This window comes from Oncorhynchus kisutch, linkage group LG8 (assembly GCF_002021735.2).
Source record: "Oncorhynchus kisutch isolate 150728-3 linkage group LG8, Okis_V2, whole genome shotgun sequence".
NCBI classification, from domain to species: Eukaryota; Metazoa; Chordata; class Actinopteri; order Salmoniformes; family Salmonidae; genus Oncorhynchus; species Oncorhynchus kisutch.
The window spans coordinates 6,498,539-6,523,190 of NC_034181.2; the positions used below are offsets into that span (position 1 = coordinate 6,498,539).

Sequence of the window (24,652 nt, forward strand, 5' to 3'; positions counted from 1 at the left end):
CCCCCTCACCTCTCACAATAATAGGGTGCAGTTATTCAATGTTCTAGGACAGAAGACCCTCTGATGCTGCTAGCACTATGCCGTAAACCCACGGAGCTATTAAAAGCACAACAGTTGATATACACCCAACGACTACTAGGGCCCTGTCATATTCCAATTCTCAGATGTCTAAGCGGCAGTCTCCAACATTCCTATATGTTCAAACTGCTCTCTCTCTCTCTCTCTCTGTCTCTCTCTGTCTCTCTCTCTCTCTCTCTGTCTCTGTCTCTCTCTCTCTCTCAGTCCTACTGCAATCTACTGTTATTGTACTGTGTGCTGGGTGTGGTTGTTATACTCTAAACATGTTCAATTCCTTAAAACGCTGATTAGATGAGGGAGTTAGGCCTTTTGGAGTTCATGGTGCTGATCATTGCAGGGTAGTGGGTTCGATTCCTGGGACCAACCATGCACGACCGCATGTCGCTTTGGATAAAAAGATAAAAGTATCTGCTAAATTGCAGATATTATATTAGTGTGATGAGGAGAGTAGGTTAGGTGCGCGCGCACACACACACACTAGTTAGAGCCTATTGAAGTGGAGGAAGGCAGAGAGACAGATCCTCATCCGAGCCATGTAATCACCCAGCATCCTTCACTCCTCTCCATCTCTGCTCAGAGGAGAGGTGGAGAAGACCTGCTAACCCACATCTCTATCCTCACACGTACACAGCTCCCTCGCACCATCCCTGTCACACCAGAGTGTGTGTGTGTATTCTCTTGAGCAAGCATGCCGTTAAGTGGATTGTTATTGTATCCATTCCCATAATACCATTCTCTCTGGGTTAGATAGTGGGTTTAGTAGGACCATGACATACATAGACAGCTTCCCTTTCATTCTATAGCCCAGTAGTAGCCTAAAATGGCAACAGGGGCCAGCATATCCAGGCTGTATCACAACCGGCAGTGATTGGGAGACCCATAGGGTCGGCGCAGCCATTGGCCCAGCGTCATCCAGGTTTGGCAGGTGTAGACCGTCATTTTAAATAAGAATTTGTTCTTAACTGACTTGCCTAGTTAAATCAAAAAATGAATATCATTCCACAACACAGAACAATAACTGTGTCAATAGACAGAGAGACACAGAGACCCTCCTCTGAGACACAATATGTGGCAGTGGGCCTAGTGTGGATGGGATCCCTTCTCACTGTCCAGACATGGTAGAGTAGTTACCTCCTCCTCATCTCATCGATATCTCTGCCATGTACACCCTCTAATTCTAAACCACTGGCCTAAACTACCCAATGACCTGAATATTATGATCAATCAATTAACATAACTTTGTAAATAGGTCACCTCAGAATATAATATTTAACTTGTTATGTGGGTCTGTAAGTAGCCTAGTCTAACAGAAACAGTAGCCCAGTCTAACAGAAACAGTAGCCCAGTCTAACAGAAACAGTAGCCCAGTCTAACAGAAACAGTAGCCCAGTATAACAGAAACAGTAGCCCAGTATAACAGAAACAGTAGCCCAGTCTAACAGAAACAGTAGCCCAGTCTAACAGAAACAGTAGCCCAGTATAACAGAAAACTGGATCCTGTATTTGTTAAAAATGTATCATCTTTGTTTGTAATGTTCATTTATTTTGTACGGAACTATGTGTGTGTTTAGTTTTCATTGCAGACTTTTTTTATTTTCTAAACATATGTAGTGTATTCAGAAAGTATTCAGACCTTGACTTTTTCCACATTGTTACGTTACAGCCTTATTCTACAATGGATTAAAAAAATATATATCCTCATCAATCTACACACAATACCCCATAATGACATCACAATACCCCATAATGACATCACCATACCCCATAATGACATCACAATACCCCATAATGACAAGTTTTGCTAATTTATTGTAAATAGAAACAGAAATACCTTATTAACATAAGTATTCAGACCCTTTCCTATGAGACTCAAAATTGAGCTCAGGTGCATTCCTGTTTCAATTGATCATCCTTGAGATGTTTCTACAACTTGATTGGAGTCCACCTGTGCTAACTTCAGGCACACATCTGTTTATATAAAGTTTCGCAGTTGACAGTGCATGTCAGAGCAAAAACCAAGCCATGAGGTTGAAGGAATTGTCCGTAGAGCTCAGAGACAGGATTGTGTCGAAGCACAGAATTGTATTTCTGTCTGTAATGTCTTTGTCATTATGTGTCGGTCCCCAGTAAAACTAGCTGTCACCATTGGTGTCGACTAACAGGGATCCTAAATAAAATCCAAGGGGTCAACTGTTGTTTTGTTATTCATTGTACAAATACAGTACAATGAACCTACTAAAGTAACTATATGTAGCCTATTCCCCCCCACCAGACAGAAAAGATTTGGCATGGGTCCTCGGATCCTCAAAACGCTCTACAGCTGCACCATCGAGAGCATCCTGACTAGTTACATCACCATTTGGTATGGCAACTATTCGGCATCCGATCGCAATGTGCTACAGAGAGTAGTGCGTACGGCCCAGTACATCACCTCTATACCAGGCGGTGTCAGAGGAAGGCCCTAAAAATTGTCAAAGACTCCAGACACCCGAGTCATAGACTGTTCTCTCTGCTACCGTACGGCAAGCGGTACCAGAGCACCAAGTCTAGGTCCAAGAGGCTTCTTAACAGCTTCTACCTCCAAGCCATAAGACTCCTGAACATCTAATCAAATGGCTACCCAGACTATTTGTACTGCCCCCCTTTTTTACACTGCTGCTACTCACTGTTTTTTTTTATTTTTATCTATGCATAGTCACTTTACCCTTACCTACATGTAAGTATTACCTCAATTACCTGGACTAACCTGTAGCCCCGTATATTGACTCCATACTGGTACCCCCTGTATATAGCCTTGTATATAGCCTTGTATATAGCCTTGTATATAGCCTTGTTAAACAAAAAAAATTTAGCAAACATTTTCTTTCAAAAAACTGCATTGTTGGTTAAGGGCTTGTAAGCAAGCATTTCACGGTAAGGTCTACTACACTTGTTGTATTCAGCGCATGTGACAAATACAATTTGATATGATTTATTGTAGCCTAATGTGATGTCAATGGCTGCGTTTAGACAGGCAGCCCAATTATTCTTTCCACTAATTGATCTTTTCCAGATCATCAGATCTTTTTTTCTCAGAGCTGATCTCATTGGTCAAAATACCAATTAGTGAGAGAAAAAATCTGACCGCAGCCAATAAGAGTCATGCCAAGTCACTTCCTCAAAACAAGGAATTACCCCCCCCATTCTCATGTGATTTGGACTGGCATGAGGAAACCATTAGAAAACCACTTTGTTATCTGTCCAGTTGATATAATCAAACTCTGACATCGTGTTGAAGGAATCATACAAAAAATATTTGTCAAATAAGATGAGAAAGGCATGTTTCAAATGCGTAACCTACACGCTGAACATGTAGACATTTTCTCAACGAGGATCACTATCTACTTGATAAGAAATATGATCAGTCACAAATCATCCATTCTCACTCGTTTTTGCAGCTGCTTTGTGTGTTTCTCCCTCAACCTAACAGAGGAAAGGTGAGACGGTGCAGACTGTCATTCACGCCGCCCCATCACAGAGGCGCCCTGTACGTCTCTGCGCTCCGTACACCACCAATCATAACAATAGGAGGGTGACGGACAACGCTGGGTTAGGTTGTCTACTGTCTGATTGGGAAATAACAAAACCTAAAACCACACAGTGCTGCTGAGAGTCGGAAGTTTTACCGAGGGGCTGGGGACGAAGACACAAATACAACTGAATCGGACGCGACATTTATTTGCACTGTGGTTATCCCGCTGTCGAGGTGGTGGCTACAAGCTAACGTTAGTGAAGACAGTCGGCGAGCAAACCACCAACCAAGTGCCGTGGAGAAGTCGGGGGCTGAGATAGTGGAAAGAAGTGTTGGTGATGTTTCTTCGACAATAGTCTGACAAAGGGGCAGTCAAGACAAATTGTGGCTACTATTAGCGAGACGAAGCCACAGACCGTGTTCAGCACCGGGTAGCGTCCCATATGCTTGCTGGTGTGTATCATACCTTGTTGGACTCGTTTTTTTTGAAAGCGTCTGCTAAATGTCTGTAGACTGTCGGGTGCAGCAACGCCTGCATGTATGTATGCTAGCTAGTTAGCCACAGTAGCTAGCCCGTTGATATCATTACATTTGACTCTGTTAGCCAGCAGCGTTGAGCTCGTTTCAACATCGAAACTAAAACAAACAAAAATAACATTTTGTCTTATTCTTGAGACACCGCTGTTAACTAACCGTGCGAACTAGTGGAAAAAAGAGCAACATTTCCTCTGATAGCTACGCCTTGCTGTGTCATGTCATTCAAGTTGTAAGTGAAGTCCTTTCCGAAGAGTATGCAGGACAAGAAACGATTTGGGATAAGTATATAGCAAAAAAGGAGACAGTGAAATCGTACATTGATTGATTGAAGTTCATATCGGTTGCCCCTCCCAAAAAAAAGACTGCATTTGGAGGTCAAAAGGAAGCCAGAATGAAGAAGTTCTCCCGAATGCCGAAGTCTGAGAGTGGCGGGCTGGGAGGGGGGTCCGGCTCCGGACTCAGCAACTACTTCGGGAAAGTGTTCGGCGTGGGCCGGTTTCAAGTCACGGTGGAAGAACTCATTGCTGAAGGTATGTCTCTCTAGGCTTATGTATGCTTCGTAAGGCTATTGCACATACAGTACATGCATTGCATAACAAACGAGTAAATACACAGCACCTTCCACTGGCTGTTTTATTCTTTTTTTAAATGTGTTATTTATTTAACCTTTTAACTATGCTAGTCTTATTTACAATGACGGTCAAACCCTAACCTGGATGACGCTGGGCCAATTGTGTGTGCCACCCTATGGGACTCCCAATCACGGCCGGTTGTGATACAGCCTGGAATCGAACCAGAGTCTGTAGTGACTCCTGTAGCACTGAAATGCAGTGCCTTAGACTGCTGCTCCACTCTGGGGCCAAGTAAGGGGTGGCAGTAATTATTACATTGACAATTACAGTACGGTATGTCAGAATTATATTCGAGCCTAAACAGTGCAAAATGTCGGCATTGTTCTATATTGTCTATTTGCATCTGCAACTTTCCACACTGTTTGCATACTGGACACGCCCCTGTACTGTCTCACTAATTTCCCTGTCCCTCTCTGCATTTCGGTAGTCCTCACTTGACTTTAACAGGGAAAAGGCTCACGGCCTGCTGAATGACCTATCACCAGCTCACAAACTCTGTTGAGGTAGCATCTAGCCCACGTGTCAAACTCGTTCCACGGAGTGACAGTGGGGTTCCACGGAGTGACAGTGGGGTTTCACTCCTCCCATGTACTTGATTGATGAATTACGGTAACTAATTACTAAAGAACTCCCCTCACCTGGTTGTCTAGGGATTCATTGAAAGGAGAAACTAAAAACCCACTGACACTAGGCCCTCCAGCCCTGACCAGCCTATAACCGGCTCCCTAATTATACAGGTGTCCTGATCTCGCATGTCAACATAGTCACCGACTAACTTAACCTGTTCTACCACTCCTTATTTTAAAACGGAGGCTGTCTGGGCACAGGAAAGTATCCTGTGTGTGTCAGTCTCCCTCTCAAACGGATACAAGGCCCCCCCCCCCCCCCCCTCCTTTACTGACCTTTTCCAATGCACTTTGAGAGGGAGGTGAGGAATTTTAGGCCAGAACAAGGACGTAGGAAGCAAGGATGACTGCTAGGGACATGTTCTGACGTGGTCTGGAAAGGACCCCACCATTTAAATTAGGGAAGTGAGGAGCAAATGAGGAAGCTCTTATTTTTTTATTTTTTTTCTTTTCCTCTGAGGGACTGCTTTCCCTTCCCTAGGTCTGTCATGCACCTCCACCATTATCACACAGATGCTGACCGCAGTACACTGTCATGATGCCTGATTCTGTTTAGTTTTGTTCTCCCATATTCCATTTATTAATTTTTTCCAGGTTTCTGTTTTTTTCACAATTTTTCCCATTTGAATTTTTCAGCATTGTTGAATTCGGTTTTAATGTCTGTATTCCGTGATTTATAGGGCCCTACATTTCCCGTAAAAGCTCTGTAGCCTAATGATCCTTCTAGAATAGCGCTTAATAAACTACATTGGATTTGAAGTATGGCTTAACGAAGATGCTTTACACTGACACCCGTAGACAGTGCAGCAGGATATATCCAAAGTTATGCAACTTCCTTTGTCTTTGTCTCAGAAACACTTTTTTGCATCCCAAATGGCATCCTCTTCCCTACATAGTGCATTACTTTTGACCAGAGCCCTATGGACCACGGTCAAAAGTAGTGCACTACATAGGTAATAGGGTGTATTACTGACTTAAAGGACGATCGCGATGGCACCCCAGCCTCAACCCATTGGACACAAACAACACTATGGAAAACATATCAACTGATATGAATCACCACGGCGATGGAGTTCTGAATCACCACGGGCGATGGCGTTCTGAATCACCACGGGCGATGGCATTCTGAATCACCACGGGCGATGGCGTTCTGAATCACCACGGGCGATGGCGTTCTGAATCACCGTGATCCTACTGGAATAAAACACCACTCTTTTACAGAAGAGGCACTGTACGCCCAGTGTCACAATGTAATCACACGAAGTGACTGAAATCTTCATTTAAGAAGCAGAGTGTGAAGTTCGGTGGTTCCAACTGCGTCCGTCCCGTAGGATTGGTGGTTTAAACAAGCACCATTCATTCATTCTTTCCTTCAGGAAACCATCAAGGAAATCCTCATTCTTCTCTAGAGGAAACCACGGATCCAACACGGCAAAAACAAGGAAGTGGAAACCATGGGTGAATCTCAACTGTATTTCCTTGATTCCTAGCGTCATCCTTCTCAAAAAGTAATTGTCGGGGGAAAATCCAAGGGAAGGAACCTCCAGTCTTCTGCTCTAATGTTCTGTGAGAAGGAGACGAAAAGGGAAATGTGAGGAATCAAGTAATTATTAGTGAGGTTCACCCTGGGACTTAGAATGGGGGCCTCAGGCTAGTCGCCCTGTGACTTCAGCATTGTAAAGGTATTGGAATGGGGCCTCAGGCTAGTCGCCCTGTGACTTCAGCATTGTAAAGGTATTGGAATGGGGCCTCAGGCTAGTCGCCCTGTGACTTCAGCATTGTAAAGGTATTGGAATGGGGCCTCAGTCTAGTCGCCCTGTGACTTCAGCATTGTAAAGGTATTGGAATGGGACCTCAGGCTAGTCGCCCTGTGACTTCAGCATTGTAAAGGTATTGGAATGGGGCCTCAGGCTAGTCGCCCTGTGACTTCAGCATTGTAAAGGTATTGGAATGGGGCCTCAGGCTAGTCGCCCTGTGACTTCAGCATTGTAAAGGTATTGGAATGGGGCCTCAGGCTAGTCGCCCTGTGACTTCAGCATTGTAAAGGTATTGGAATGGGGCCTCAGGCTAGTCGCCCTGTGACTTCAGCATTGTAAAGGTATTGGAATGGGGCCTCAGGCTAGTCGCCCTGTGACTTCAGCATTGTAAAGGTATTGGAATGGGGCCTCAGTCTAGTCGCCCTGTGACTTCAGCATTGTAAAGGTATTGGAATGGGGCCTCAGGCTAGTCGCCCTGTGACTTCAGCATTGTAAAGGTATTGGAATGGGGCCTCAGGCTAGTCGCCCTGTGACTTCAGCATTGTAAAGGTATTGGAATGGGGCCTCAGGCTAGTCGCCCTGTGACTTCAGCATTGTGAAGATATTGGAATGGGGCCTCGGGCTAGTTGGCGTTCCACCGAGGAGTTGAGGACACAAAGCAAGGGCAGAGACGCTTCGGCTAATCTGAATGCTCGCCTCTCTCTGGCCCCCTCTGAAGACCGGCTGCCCTGCTTGCAGCCGGGTGGTGTCTGTCAAAGGGTCGTTGCTGGTGTGACTTTGCTCTCTTTCTGTCTCAGGAAAACAACTCAATGAATCATGGAATGTACCTCAGAGGGAGGCTCATCTCGCCACCCCCTCTCTCCTTTTCTCCTATCTTTATCTCTACCCCATTTCTCTCTCTCGTCTCTCACTCCCTCTCGCCCCCCCCCCCCCCCCCCCCCCCATACTCCAGCTGTGCCAGTTTAATGAAAAGCATGAGATTCCTTCAAAGCCCAACTTAACAGAGAATGTGGTCTGCTCTGCACAAAATGTTATAGGAGGAAGTAATGTGAATTATGTGAGTAACCCGGGAGGTATCCTAGCTTTTTGACCATCCTTTACAGTGCACTAAAGCTCCCAACTTATTTTGAAGAGCAAACTTCTCTATTATTTTTCAGTGCACTTTTTAATCATTTGGAAAAATACTCACGTTTGTCTGAGTGGTCAAGTCAATATCTTTTTATTGTACAAATTAGGATGTTTGTGTGAAGGTTCAGCAAAAAAAAACATGCCGTTTCAACTCTGCTCATCATTGGCCAGTGCTAAGCATCAGTCACAACAGAATGGTTGTATTTAGTTATGAGCAGACACACACACACACACACACACACCAGTGTTTCAGACTGTTAAATTATAGTTTAATTTACTGGATATTTCAGAAATGTACTGGACTCATACTCACTGGGTGTGTTACTTGATTTGGGGATCCACCCACTTTGCTCAGAATGACAATCACATATAGATTATGGTCATTCGTTTTAACAGAACAGTCAACTCGAGGATGCAATGGCGTGCGATGGCGTGCGCGTCCTCAACGAATTCCGATGCGCAGATTGAAGATTTTATAGTAACTGTGCACACTTTCTTTCCTTAGTCTACAAGACCAGCAATAAACAACAAAAATCATGAGCCTAGCTCAATCTACTAGCAGAAAAGGTAACCTATTCTATTGGTCAGCTTGTCGAGAAAGAAATACTCTATTCCAAACAGACTCTGGGACAGTTGTGGGTCGATTAGATCCAGTAGACAACCAGTAGGCCTAGGATAAATACAAAACTTGTTTTAAAAAGCAATGAGGCTTTTGGAACAGATCAGAACATTCATATTCAAATGTTGATACATTATTTATACACCTAAGCGCATGTAGGCCACATGCAAATGTTGGTTCCGTAATGCAATTGATTGAGAAAAAAAACACCATTGTCAAAAAGCGTACCGTCCATGCCAGCGGTTTCATGAGACTGAGATGAAAATATCTGTTACAAAGAGGGGAGATCTAAAGATGCAACAACTAGCATGGGATGCTAATATGACTGGGATTGTCATCAACTAGCATGGGTTGCTAATATGACTGGGATTGTCATCAACTAGCATGGGTTGCTAATATGACTGGGATTGTCATCAACTAGCATGGGTTGCTAATATGACTGGGATTGTCATCAACTAGCATGGGTTGCTAATATGACTGGGATTGTCATCAACTAGCATGGGTTGCTAATATGACTGGGATTGTCATCAACTAGCATGCGTTGCTAATATGACTAGGATTGTGCCTTTGGCTACTGGTCAATGAAAGAAAGTTGAATTGAAAACCAATAGAATATGAGCGAAATAGGCTACTGGTTTCAGTGGCATATGGAAGTCCTTTTTATTGCCTCCTCGTTTCTATGGTCTGATTTGGCTAGGCTACTTTGTAGCAAGGTAAGACGACATGCCTCATAACATGAACCAAGACTTTCAGGTTTCAAACAATTTTAAGTGTATGTTTTCATGCTACTTACTGCCTCCTTCAGCTCAATGCAAAGTGGTGTGTGATGCTCTGAAGCCTGTCTACCATTTGCCTATTTTATTTATTTACTTAACCTTTTATTTAACTAGGCACGTCAGTTTAAGAACAAATTCTTATTTACAAGGACGGCCTACCCCCCCGGCCAAACCTGGATTCGAACCAGGTACTGCAGTGACGGCTCTTACACTGAGATGCAGTGTCACTCAGGAGCTCGAGCCTATTGGAATTGGAAGTGTGCTTCAATCCCCAGTGGAGAAATAGAAACAGTTTTGATAGACCAAAAAAAAATAGAAGCTATTTGTAACACGTGATTGCATTTTGAATTGTTGTGCAATTATTAGGCTTATAAAAAAAAATACAAAAAAAAATCACGTTTCACTTTAGACGGCAAATTCTGAGCTGTTTTGACAATCTGTAGCAGCTGCTCTCGTGCCGTCTGATTTTTCCCGCTCAGTTTCGGCTCTGTGTCTGTCTGTATGCTGTTGGCTCGTGATAAATAAAATACATAACGACTAACGAAAATACACGCCGCCAGTTTAATTCCGCTAAGTTATGCAAATTGACCGGTAAACCGATAAGCATGACCATTCAAATGTATTTACATCGACTGGTCGGCTAAAAGGCATTATTTTGCAATGGGATTTTTTTTCCTTTCTTGTCCCAGACACTTTGCCAGCGCCAATTTTTATTTAGCGACCAAAAGCCAGCTATTACCGGCTAACGGAAACCCTGACACACACACACACACACACACACACACACACACGCTGCAGTGGTTTTATCTAGTGATAAGCAAGAACTTAGTTATTGCCACTCTCCTCCCACCACATTGCTCTCAGTCTCTCTGATGAGGTCTGTCACTGTCTCAGAGATGGTTACAGAAATGACAAGATGGATCTAGTCACAGGAAGTCACCCGTGGCCAACTATCTCTCTTCCTCGACCCTACAGTTTGACTGACTCACTGTCACCTATACAGGATAGCAGACTTGAGTAGGTCTCTAAACTCTTGTCCTCTCGCCACAGGCAATAGCCTAAAACTCCTCTGCGTCTTGACACTCATGTTATGTGATACGTAGTTGACAGTAAGTCCATAGTCAAATCAAAATGTTGTCCCAATATATGAAAGTGAATTAAAATAGGGCTGATATAGAATGGTGGGGGGGGGTTCCTTTCTGGAGCCAGCTAATCCCCCTCAGGCTGATTTGTGTTTTGGTAGCAGACTGAGTGAGTAAGCAGGTATGGTCTATGTCTCAAATTTACACAGGGCACATAGTGCTCTGGTCTAATGTAGTGCACTATATAGGGAATAGTGCTCTGGTCTAAAGTAGTGCACTATATAGGGAATAGGGCTCTGGTCTAAAGTAGTGCACTATATAGGGAATAGGGCTCTGGTCTAAAGTAGTGCACTATATAAAGAATAGGGCTCTGGTCTATAGTAGTGCACTATATAGGGCTCTGGTCTAAAGTAGTGCACTACATAGGGAATAGGGCTTTGGTCTAAAGTAGTGCACTATATAGGGGAGAGGGTGCAATTTGGAACACAGCCTGTCTGATCCCTTCTCCAATAGTGAACAGACGCATGCACCCCATCAGGGTTCTGTTCCCCCTCCCTTAAAGCTACCAGGCAGACAAGATAACCTACATCTCTTCATGTAGCAGTGCTTGCAAATGTCAGCTTGTATGTCGCACAGCCGACGAAGAGGAAGGTCTAGGAAATGTCTCTCTGCCCATTTTTTAGTGTTTTTTTTTTTTTTTTCCCAAATCAACGACACCAGACATTTCAGGTTGTCAGTATCACTGGTCTCAGTCAGTCGCTCACGTGCGGTATTAGCCCGTCGCCACGGTAATGAGGTGTGAGTGTATACCAAATGGCACCGTATTTCCTGTATAGGGAACACACAGGGCTCTTCTTCTCTGTGTTCTAACTGGTTCCTGTATAGGGAACACACAGGGCTCTTCTTCTCTGTGTTCTAACTGGTTCCTGTATAGGGAACACACAGGGCTCTTCTTCTCTGTGTTCTAACTGGTTCCTGTATAGGGAACACACAGGGCTCTGGTCTAGTGCTCTTATGTAGTGAAGCAGCTGAGCCTACTTTGCCCAGAGAAGTTATTCTCTGTGTTTTAACTGGTTCCTGTATAGGGAACACACAGGGCTCTTCTTCTCTGTGTTCTAACTGGTTCCTGTATAGGGAACACACAGGGCTCTTCTTCTCTGTGTTCTAACTGGTTCCTGTATAGGGAACACACAGGGCTCTTCTTCTCTGTGTTCTAACTGGTTCCTGTATAGGGAACACACAGGGCTCTGGTCTAGTGCTCTTATGTAGTGAAGCAGCTGAGCCTACTTTGCCCAGAGAAGTTCTTCTGTGTTCTAACTGGTTCCTGTATAGGGAACACACAGGGCTCTTCTTCTCTGTGTTCTAACTGGTTCCTGTATAGGGAACACACAGGGCTCTTCTTCTCTGTGTTCTAACTGGTTCCTGTATAGGGAACACACAGGGCTCTTCTCTGTGTTCTAACTGGTTCCTGTATAGGGAACACACAGGGCTCTTCTTCTCTGTGTTCTAACTGGTTCCTGTATAGGGAACACACAGGGCTCTTCTTCTCTGTGTTCTAACTGGTTCCTGTATAGGGAACACACAGGGCTCTGGTCTAGTGCTCTTATGTAGTGAAGCAGCTGAGCCTACTTTGCCCAGAGAAGTTCTTCTGTGTTCTAACTGGTTCCTGTATAGGGAACACACAGGGCTCTTCTTCTCTGTGTTCTAACTGGTTCCTGTATAGGGAACACACAGGGCTCTTCTTCTCTGTGTTCTAACTGGTTCCTGTATAGGGAACACACAGGGCTCTTCTTCTCTGTGTTCTAACTGGTTCCTGTATAGGGAACACACAGGGCTCTGGTCTAGTGCTCTTATGTAGTGAAGCAGCTGAGCCTACTTTGCCCAGAGAAGTTCTTCTCTGTGTTTTAACTTGTTCCTTGCTTTGTATGGGTGAAGTTGAGGCTTTACGGTGCTCAGTTTAATTTATTATTAATTTATTATTATCTTTACGGTTTAATTTATTTCCTGTCCTTTTAGGAGCTTTTTTTTCCAGCTCTAAAACAATTTTATTTGTGATTATGAATTCCCTTTTTATAGTAAGATAATGTTTGTATATAGGAGATCACCATTATTACCAAGTCTAAAATGGACTACCACAAAACACAATGCATCCTGGGAAAGTCCTCTGCGTGTATGTACAGTTGATGCATTTGAGAGAAAAAAAAGTGAAGTCAGCCTGTAGTTTCACTCACAGAACATGCTGATGATGTCACTATTTCAATTTTATTTTCTGTCAGCAAAATTCAGAAACCAAGCGCCTGCCCTACACACTCACTCAGTTTGATCACAACAACAGCCGTAACACTGTTCTGTTGTGTAATCAGCTTTTTGTATCTTGACCAGAGGCCTTTATTTTGAGAGATAAGGGCAAACTAAGAGAGAGGCTAGATCAGGGCTCTCCAACCCTGTTCCTGGAGAGCGACCATCCCGTAGGTCTTCTCTCCAACCCTGTTCCTGGAGAGCGACCATCCCGTAGGTCTTCTCTCCAACCCTGTTCCTGGAGAGCGACCATCCCGTAGGTCTTCTCTCCAACCCTGTTCCTGGAGAGCGACCATCCTGCAGTGTGCCTGACTCTAATAATTTGATTGATATGCTGAATCAAGTTGGTTACAACTGGGTTCGTTTGGATGGATAATCTCCAGTAATATGGTTGGAGAGCCCTGGGCTAGATAGTACAAGTTGGCTGTAGAGAGCAGAGACTCCTGGACCTAGCAGAGCTACAGCTGACCAGAGTCATATTCAATGGGGCTCACAATGGGGAAAATGTTTGCTACTGAAATATATATATATATATATATATATATATATTTTTTTAGTTTCTTAGGATTTCTTCTACGACTTCTTTTCTTATAAGTCCAAAAAGTTTATTTCCGTTTTGTTGTGACCCTTATCATGTAAACACGGTTTCCATGTAGTCCCCCTCTGCTTTCAATCTGTTTTCTTCTGTTTGTTTTCTGATGGTTTCCGTGCGCACAGCTGCTGTGGTCACAGTAAAACACAGGGCGTTGTCCCAAATGGTATCCTATCCCCTATGTAGTGCACTGCCATTGACCAGAGCTCTGGGTCTGGTTTAAAGTAGTCAGAAGGTAGTGCACAACATAGGGGTTAGGTTACCATTTTGAGACACTACTTGATCTCATTTTTGCTACTTATCTTTGAGGTACGGGCCACTGTGGGGTTATCGACCCAAGTATTGGCCACGGCCATTCTAGAAATTTTTATTTTATTTATTTATTTTACCTTTATTTAACCAGGTAGGCAAGTTGAGAACAAGTTCTCATTTACAATTGCGACCTGGCCAAGATAAAGCAAAGCAGTTCGACAGATAAAACGACACAGAGTTACACATGGAGTAAAAACAAACATACAGTCAATAATGCAGTATAAACAAGTCTATATACAATGTGAGCAAATGAGGTGAGAAGGGAGGTAAAGGCAAAAAAGGCCATGATGGCAAAGTAAATACAATATAGCAAGTAAAATACTGGAATGGTAGTTTTGCAATGGAAGAATGTGCAAAGTAGAAATAAAAAAATAATGGGGTGCAAAGGAGCAAAATAAATAAATAAATAAAAATTAAATACAGTTGGGAAAGAGGTAGTTGTTTGGGCTAAATTATAGGTGGGCTATGTACAGGTGCAGTAATCTGTGAGCTGCTCTGACAGTTGGTGCTTAAAGCTAGTGAGGGAGATAAGTGTTTCCAGTTTCAGAGATTTTTGTAGTTCGTTCCAGTCATTGGCAGCAGAGAACTGGAAGGAGAGGCGGCCAAAGAAAGAATTGGTTTTGGGGGTGACTAGAGAGATATACCTGCTGGAGCGTGTGCTACAGGTGGGAGATGCTATGGTGACCAGCGAGCTGAGATAAGGGGGGACTTTACCTAGCAGGGTCTTGTAGATGACATGGAGCCAGTGGGTTTGGCGACGAGTATGAAGCGAGGGCCAGCCAACGAGAGCGTACAGGTCGCAATGGTGGGTAGTATATGGGGCTTTGGTGATAAAACGGATTGCACTGTGATAGACTGCATCCAATTTGTTGAGTAGGGTATTGGAGGCTATTTTGTAAATGACATCGCCAAAGTCGAGGATTGGTAGGATGGTCAGTTTTACAAGGGTATGTTTGGCAGCATGAGTGAAGGATGCTTTGTTGCGAAATAGGAAGCCAATTCTAGATTTAACTTTGGATTGGAGATGTTTGATATGGGTCTGGAAGGAGAGTTTACAGTCTAACCAGACACCTAAGTATTTGTAGTTGTCCACGTATTCTAAGTCAGAGCCGTCCAGAGTAGTGATGTTGGACAGGCGGGTAGGTGCAGGTAGCGATCGGTTGAAGGGCATGCATTTAGTTTTACTTGTATTTAAGAGCAATTGGAGGCCACGGAAGGAGAGTTGTATGGCATTGAAGCTTGCCTGGAGGGTTGTTAACACAGTGTCCAAAGAAGGGCCGGAAGTATACAGAATGGTGTCGTCTGCGTAGAGGTGGATCAGGGACTCACCAGCAGCAAGAGCGACCTCATTGATGTATACAGAGAAGAGAGTCGGTCCAAGAATTGAACCCTGTGGCACCCCCATAGAGACTGCCAGAGGTTCGGACAGCAGACCCTCCGATTTGACACACTGAACTCTATCAGAGAAGTAGTTGGTGAACCAGGCGAGGCAATCATTTGAGAAACCAAGGCTGTCGAGTCTGCCGATGAGGATATGGTGATTGACAGAGTCGAAAGCCTTGGCCAGATCAATGAATACGGCTGCACAGTAATGTTTCTTATCGATGGCGGTTAAGATATCGTTTAGGACCTTGAGCGTGGCTGAGGTGCACCCATGACCAGCTCTGAAACCAGATTGCATAGCAGAGAAGGTATGGTGAGATTCGAAATGGTCGGTAATCTGTTTGTTGACTTGGCTTTCGAAGACCTTAGAAAGGCACGGTAGGATAGATATAGGTCTGTAGCAGTTTGGGTCAAGAGTGTCCCCCCCTTTGAAGAGGGGGATGACCGAATGATGTATGATTATGGATGTATACTCCATAATGACATCACGATACCCCATAATGACATCACGATACCCCATAATGACATCACGATACCCCATAATGACATCACGTTACCCCATAATGACATCACGTTACCCCATAATGACATCACGTTACCCCATAATGACATCACGATACCCCATAATGACATCACGATACCCCATAATGACATCACGATACCCCATAATGACATCACGATACCCCATAATGACATCACGATACCCCATAATGACATCACGATACCCCATAATGACATCACGATACCCCATAATGACATCACGATACCCCATAATGACATCACGATACCCCATAATGACAATACAAAAACAGGTTTTTAGAAATATTTGTTAATTTATTACAAATAAAAAGCTGATATCACATTTACATAAGTATCCAGACCCTTTACTCAGTACTTTGTTGATGCACCTTTAGGCAGAGATTACAGCATCGAGTCTTCTTGAGTATGACGCTGCAAGCTTGGCATACCTGTGTTTGGGAGTTTGTCCCATTCTTCTCTGCTGATCCCCTCAAGCTCTGTCAGGTTGGATGGGGAGCGTCGCTGCACAGTAATTTTCAGGTCTCTCCAGAGATGTTCGATTGGGTTCAAGTCTGGGCTCTGGCTGGGCCTCTCAAGGAGATTGAGACTTGTCCAGAAGCCACTCCTGCTTTCTCTTGGCTGTGTGCTTATGGTGGTTGTCCTGTTGTAGGGGGAACCTTCGCCCCAGTCTGAGGTCCTGAGCGCTCTGGAGCAGGTTTTCATCAAGGATCTCTCTGAACTTTACTCTTCATCTTTCCCTTGATCTTGACTGGCCTCCCAGTCCCTGAGACTGAAAAACATCACCACAGCATGATGCTGCCACCTCTCCATTGATGCTGCCACCTCTCCATTGGTGGAGAGATGGTTGTCCTTCTGAAAGGTTCTCCAATCTCCACAGATGAACTCTGGAGCTCTTTCAGAGTGATCATTGGGTTCTTAGTCACCTCCCTGACCAAGGCCCTTCTCCCCCGATTGCTCAGTTTGGCCGGGCGACCAGCTCTAGGAAGGGTCTTGGTGGTTCTAAAATTCTTCCATTTATGAATGATGGAGGCCACTGTGTTCTTAGTAACTTTCAATTCTGCAGAAATGTTATGGTACCCTTCCTCAGGTCTGTGCCTCGACAAAATCCTGTCTCTGAGCTCTACGGACAATTCCTTCGACCTCATGGCTTGGTTTCAACATGTTGGTGTAAATTCGAAACCAGTTTTTTCTTTGTTATTACGTGTAGATGGAGGGCGGAAAAAAATAATTTTAGAATAAGGCTGTAACGTAACAATGTGGAAAAGGTCAAGGGGTCTGAATACTTTCTGAATACTCCGTACATCACTGAGGTGTACTCACTGTTGAGGAGGACACAAGCTCAGGTACATAGCACAAATATAAAACTAATAATCATGATTTCCCCCCCCCCCTTATCTACCAGAAGTGGGGGATTAGTTCTTGAAATGACTGAAATGCTTCTAAACATAGTGTTAGGTTCTAAACCAACCTTATACAATTTCACAGATTTAGTAAAGTTTAAACCCAGTTTATTCCCCCATTGGGTTATACAGCTGCGTAAGGCAAAGAATGGTTCCACCAGTGGTAGTGTGTATACAGTGGTCCCCCCCCCCCAGTGGTAGTGTGTATACAGTGGTCCCCCCCCCCCCCAGTGGTAGTGTGTATACAGTGGTCCCCCCCCCCCCAGTGGTAGTGTGTATACAGTGGTCCCCCCCCCCCAGTGGTAGTGTGTATACAGTGGTCCCCCCCCCCCCCCCAGTGGTAGTGTGTATACAGTGGTCCCCCCCCCCCCCCAGTGGTAGTGTGTATACAGTGGTCCCCCCCCCCCCCCCCCCAGTGGTAGTGTGTATACAGTGGTCCCCCCCCCCCCCCCCCCAGTGGTAGTGTGTATACAGTGGTTCCCCCCCCCCCCCCCCCAGTGGTAGTGTGTATACAGTGGTCCCCCCCCCCCCCCAGTGGTAGTGTTCTATACAGTGGTCCCCCCCCCCCCCAGTGGTAGTGTGTATACAGTGGTCCCCCCCCCCCCCCCCAGTGGTAGTGTGTATACAGTGGTCCCCCCCCCCCCCCCCCAGTGGTAGTGTGTATACAGTGGTCCCCCCCCCCCCAGTGGTAGTGTTCTATACAGTGGTCCCCCCCCCCCCCCCCCCAGTGGTAGTGTTCTATACAGTGGTTCCCCCCCCCCCCCCCCCCCCCCCCCCCCAGTGGTAGTGTGTATACAGTGGTTCCCCCCCCCCCCCCCCCAGTGGTAGTGTTCTATACAGTGCCCCCCCCCCCCCCCCCCCCCCAGTGGTAGTGTTCTATACAGTGGTCCCCCCCCCCCCCCCCCCCCCCCAGTGGTAGTGTTCTATACAGGAGGAGTTTGTATAATTTGTTTTACACAACATGCCTACCACTTTGAAGATGCAAAATATTTTTTTATTGTGAAACAAACAAGACAACAAAAAAAACAGAACTTGAGCATGCATAATTATTCATCCCCCCCCCCCCCTCTACTGGGTAGAGACACCTTTTGCAGCAATTACAGCTGCAAGTCTCTTGGGGTATGTCTCTATAAGCTTGGCACATCTAGCCACTGGGATTTTTGCCCATTCTTCAAGGCAAAACTGCTCCAGCTCCTTCAAGTTCGATGGGTTCCACTGGTGTACAGCAATCTTTAAGTCATACCACAGATTCTCAATTGGGTTGAGGTCTCGGCTTTAACTAGGCCATTCCAAGACGTTTAAATGTTTCCCCTTAAACCACTCGAGTGTTGCTTTAGCAGTATGCTTAGGGTCATGTTCCTGCTGGAAGATGAACCTCCGTCCCAGTCTCAAATCTCTGAAACTGAAACAGGTTTCCCTCAAGAATGTCCTTGTATTTAGCGCTATCATTCCTTCAATTCTGACCTGTCCATGCCAATGGTAAAACATCCCCACAGCATGATGCTGCCACCACCATGCTTCACTGTGGGGATGATGTTCTATTGTTGATGAGGTGTTGGGTTTGGCGTTTTCCTTGATGACCAGAGTACCTTCTTCCGTATGTTTGGGGAGTCTCCCACATGCCTTTTGGTGAACACCAAACGTGTTTGCTTATGTTTTTCTGGCCACTCTTCTGTAAAGCCCAGCTCTGTGGAGTGTACGGCTTAAAGTGGTCCTATGGACAGATACTCTTCTGTAAAGCCCAGCTCTGTGGAGTGTACGGCTTAAAGTGGTCCTATGGACAGATACTCTTCTGTAAAGCCCAGCTCTGTGGAGTGTACGGCTTAAAGTGGTCCTATGGACAGATACTCTTCTGTAAAGCCCAGCTCTGTGGAGTGTACGGCTTAAAGTGGTCCTATGGACAGATACTCTTCTGTAAAGCCCAGCTCTGTGGAGTGTACGGCTTAAAGTGGTCCTATGGACAGATACTCTTCTGTAAAGCCCAGCTCTGTGGAGTGTACGGCTTAAAGTGGTCCTATGGACAGATACTCTTCTGTAAAGCCCAGCTCTGTGGAGTGTACGGCTTAAAGTGGTCCTATGGACAGATACTCTTCTGTAAAGCCCAGCTCTGTGGAGTGTACGGCTTAAAGTGGTCCTATGGACAGATACTCTTCTGTAAAGCCCAGCTCTGTGGAGTGTACGGCTTAAAGTGGTCCTATGGACAGATACTCTTCTGTAAAGCCCAGCTCTGTGGAGTGTACGGCTTAAAGTGGTCCTATGGACAGATACTCTTCTGTAAAGCCCAGCTCTGTGGAGTGTACGGCTTAAAGTGGTCCTATGGACAGATACTCTTCTGTAAAGCCCAGCTCTGTGGAGTGTACGGCTTAAAGTGGTCCTATGGACAGATACTCTTCTGTAAAGCCCAGCTCTGTGGAGTGTACGGCTTAAAGTGGTCCTATGGACAGATACTCTTCTGTAAAGCCCAGCTCTGTGGAGTGTACGGCTTAAAGTGGTCCTATGGACAGATACTCTTCTGTAAAGCCCAGCTCTGTGGCGTGTACGGCTTAAAGTGGTCCTATGGACAGATACTCTTCAGTAAAGCCCAGCTCTGTGGAGTGTACGGCTTAAAGTGGTCCGATGGACAGATACTCCAATCTCCGCTGTGGAGCTTTGCAGCTCCTTCAGGCTTATCTTTGGTCTCTTTGTTGCCTCTCTGATTAATGCCCTCTTTGCCCTGGTCTGTGTGTTTTGGTGGGCGGCTCTCACTTGGCAGGTTTGTTGTTGTGCCATATTCTTTCCATTTTATTTGTTAAATAATGGATTTAATGGCGCTCTATGGGATGTTCAAAGTTTCAGATATTTTTTTTTATAACCCAACCCTGATCTGTACTTCTCCACAACTTTGTCCCTGAACTGTTTGGAGAGCTCCTTGGTCTTCATAGTACCGCTTGCTTGGTGGTGCCCCTTGCTTAGAGGTGTTGCAGATTCTAGGTCCTTTCAGAACAGGTGTGTGTGTGTGTGTATATATATATATATTACTGAGATCATGTGACAGATCATGAGGCACTTAGATTGCACACAGGTGGACTTTATTTAACTAATTATGACTTCTGAAGGTAATTGGTTGCACCAGATCTTATTTAGGGGCTTCATAGCGAAGGGAGAATACATATACACACACCACTTTTCAGTTTTGCTTAAAAAAACAACAACAATATATATATATATTTTTTTCATTTCACCAATTTGGACTATTTTGTGTATGTCCATTACATGAAATGAAATCCAAATAAAAATGTATTTAAATTACAGGTTGTAATGCAACAAAATAGATAAAAACGTCAAGGGGGTGTTTTATCAGTGCTGTTGTTGCCTTTCCTTTTACTCAATACATCCCCGTCCTTACAGATACACGTTCACTTCTGGTGTACCAGCTAGACTATGCCACTCAATATTCCAATAGGATACCTGATAATAACAATATTTCAGGTTTTAGAACTCATCAATAGTTAAAATCAAATTATTAATGACTTAGTTTAAGACTTCACCTTTTTATAACTGTAAAATGAATATGATGGTATTTAGTGATAGTACAAATTTGTCTCCATTTCATGTGACTGACGACAGAACATTTTCAACAGATCGTCCTCTGAGCAACGCAGAAACACCCATTCGAATGTCTACGGATTCTTGACTTTTGTCATGATGAGAGAGATCTAAACCTGTCAGAGAATACCACAGCGAGGTGAAACCACCATTTCTGGATTCACTAGACAGTCCCCTTCTTTAATATGCCATTTCCCAGGCTCCGTCGCTCACAGGCAGAGGAAACCAGTTATTTGTCAGGATAGGCCAGAAAATGTGACACGTCACTCCCTATGCAAATGAGGAGGGTGAAACCTGACACTTGAAATCAGCTCCACTGACAGAGTGGTAGCAGAGAGGAGACAGATTGGACTTTCTGCCACTGTAAGGTACTGGGCCCTGTGACGTCGGTGTACAACGTACTCTGTGAACATGTTGGTCAGAACTGGTCAAAGTTCCCTTAATAGGGGTCTTAACCTCTAAGAGAGAGGTTCAACACCCAGAACCAAATCTCACGTTTCCTGTGTCACAACAACAGACTTTACATTTAGAGCCTCCACCCAATGCTAACATGGGGAACTGGCCTTCTACTGTGTGTTCAATGGATTACCGTAGTTACCTATTCAAACCGACTAGTCTTACAGTCAAAATCCAGGTCAGAACTGGTCCAGAACCGCTCAAATATCTGAGGTTTAAAAAAAACAAACAACAACAACAAAATACTAAGACCTAAAAGCAGCATAAGAATGGGGTTTAATTGAATTGATCATCGTTTATGAATGATGGCTAATGACTACAGCCTTCATTTGCAATTATTTGTCCAAATGCTTATGACTCTTTCTTTGCTGAGACTAACTGTGGTGTAAAATGCTGCCTGTTACCCATCCATCTACATTTATTAGCATACTGTAACTGATAATGAATGGGTGGATTGTGACTCCTTTGTCCTGCTCTTGTACCCTATAAAGAATGCTGCTGGTACGATGCAGTTCTCTCTCTCTCTCGCTGGGTCCCATGACGGAGCGGTCTATCCTTTGTGCATGATCATTCAACCCTTCTCTATCCGTCTCTCTATATAATCATCATTGTCTCTTTGTGTTATTCCAAATGAATTATTTTCCTACCAACCAACTTATTTACGGCATCCCAAATGGCACCCTATTCCCTGCATAGTGTGCTACTTTTGACCCAGAGCACGAGAGGGCCATGGGATGCAATTTGGCCATTTGGGATGCCTCATTATTCATCCAGTTTGGGTGGGCATTGGGCCAAGTGAACTTTGGAGCTTCGGAAGACTAAAAGAGAAATAAAGAGCTGGACTGTTGTGGATTAATTGATTTGCACAGAATAATGTGTTTTGATATAATTGCAGGCGGAAAAAATTTGATGCCTCAAACGTTCTCATTCTTGGTCTTTCATTTTGTTTAACCTTTTAACTAGGCAAGTCATATCAGAACAAATTCTTATTTACAGACTGCCTACCAAAAGGCCTCCTACGGGGACAGGGGCTGGGATTAAAATAAAAAATATAGGACAAAACGCACATCCCGACAAGAGAGACAACACTACAACATGAAGAGAGACCTAAGACAACAACATGGCAAGGCAGCAACACATGACAACACAGCATGGTATCAACACAAAACATGGTACAAACATTATTGGGCACAGACAACAGCACAAAGAGCAAGAAGTTCGAGATGATTTATAATGAGGACTGTCTGTTAACCAGGAGAGTCTATGACTAATCCTTCACATGTACTCCCTTATGAAGCCTAAAACTAGTGTTGAATTATAAGTAATCCTGTAGCTACAGGAAATCTGCATTATAATTAATGGCATTTTTGTTGTTGTAGGGGGTTACATTCCTAGTTGGTGCAAATCATGAGTGAAATTTTAAATTGGAAATGACACACTTCGGAAGCCTTTTTAAACCTTGAATACACTACAAGTTTGCGTTTAAATGACCTGCAACAACAGTGCGATCAAATTACGATTATTGTGTATATATGTTGGGCTAAATTTGCCATAGCTGACTTAACTAGCCTGAATGTTTGTGGAAGTGTTGCTCTGAAGGGGAAGTCATGCCGCAAACAGACCATATCTTTGTTGAATCACATGAATCGAGCGTTTTTTTTTTAAAGGTAACGCCCACATTGTTCCACTGACAAATTAGAACAGACATAAGGCTTTTGATCCCAATTTACACCCTATTCCCTGTTATTGTGCACTACTTTTGGCCAGACCCTATTGGTCCTGGTCAAAAGTAGCGCTCCACTTTTTACATAGGGGATAGGGTGCTGATTGGGATGCAGACAGAGTATTATTATGTTTCTTCACAGCCAGTGTAGTTTATTTATCCTAGTGCTGACCCCATTTAGTTGATTATTTGGTTGATTGGCTGTGTTGTTGGACAGATTTTTTTATTTTTAATATATATATTTTTAGAGCGGTTGCAAATGGATAAATCTTCATGACACCAGAGACACTTGTATGATTTTTGCGCCTGTCTCAGTGGACTAACTCATTGTTGAGTTACGCTAACATCACGCCAACATGCTGACTTGACCAGGCACACCAGACGCGATCAGGACACGCAGGTAGAAATATCAATACGAACTCCGAGCCAACTATATTAGTTTGGGGACAGGTCTAAAAGCATTCATGGCAAGTTAGCTAGCTACCTTGCTGTTTCTACCTAATCTGTCCTGGGATATAAACATTGGGTTGTTATTTTACCTGAAATGCACAAGGTCCTCTACTCCGACATTTCATCTACAGATAAAACGGAACACCAAGTTCGTTCTAGTTAATCGCTCATCCTTCAGGCCTTTTCTTATTTGGCGGTTGGAAACCAACTTTAAGGTGCATTACCACCACCAACTGGACTGGAGTGTGGACCTCAGTTTGTCTTTATGCTCCTAAAAACCCATAAGGAGATGGGAGAGGTGGGACTTGCAGCGTCAAGCGTCACAAATAGTTATATTTTAGCGCCTGGCTATGCAGATGCTCGTGAGCAGTTTGGATGCAATGATTGAATAAACGTGTGTGTACATTTTTATTGTGAAACGCTTGTGCACGTAACAGGAGCACTCTGGTCAGCATGTAAGACCAGCATCAGCAACGTAAGGCATTATTTGCCTTGGCCTGCTCAGCAATTTTAATAAAATTTTAGTGGAAAAAAAGTTAAATTGCATTGGTTTTCTATAAATGGTGCCTGCTTTGGACCTGACACCGGTTGTGAGAGTATTCCTTAGGCCTACAGTAGGTGTGAATATAATATGTCTTGGGTATAATTTTAATAGGTTGAGTCAAGAAGAACGGGAGTGTTGCTAAGATACACATGGTGTGTCTCTCCACAATGTGCTCCTTCCTGTATTTAAGATCATTCATTGTTCCATCATTTCATTGTGTGAATTGTTTGTCCTTTTTGTTACATTTACCTGTCATTTCTCATGGTAATGGTTATGGTAATTTGTTAACGCATTCAATATATCATTAGTCTTTTTACAGACGTTTGTTGTTGTCGAAGTGGACGTGTTGTTTGCAGAGCTCCAAAACTATGCTACACTTGGGTTTATTTTATTACATGTATAATTTTTGCAAAGTTATTCATGGCCTTTTTTGGATCGCTCCTGTCAATGTTTAGTAAGGACTCGCACCTGATTACACATAGAAGGAGGGCCTATAGGCTACCTGGCCTGCGCGCAAATGTAGGCTTATAAATATGCCCATTTGTGGATCTGATTTAGTATTTCTGATGGTCTTAACTCACCACCACCAATGAGCTGTGGAGCTTCTCAAAGTAAATGTTTTC

General features: G+C 44.1%; 1 protein-coding gene across 2 annotated transcripts in view; it reads left to right on the top strand.

The window, feature by feature from the left end:
- Positions 1–3,260: 3,260 nt before the first annotated feature.
- The window catches only part of LOC109894966 (BMP-2-inducible protein kinase), a 92,290-nt gene continuing 70,898 nt past the window's right edge, over positions 3,261–24,652 (top strand). For both annotated transcript variants that reach the window (XM_031829604.1, XM_031829605.1), the window contains exon 1: positions 3,261–4,656. In XM_031829604.1, the coding sequence (XP_031685464.1) occupies positions 4,518–4,656 (139 nt within the window). In that variant the 5' untranslated portion in view covers positions 3,261–4,517. The remainder of the gene's footprint in view (positions 4,657–24,652) is intronic.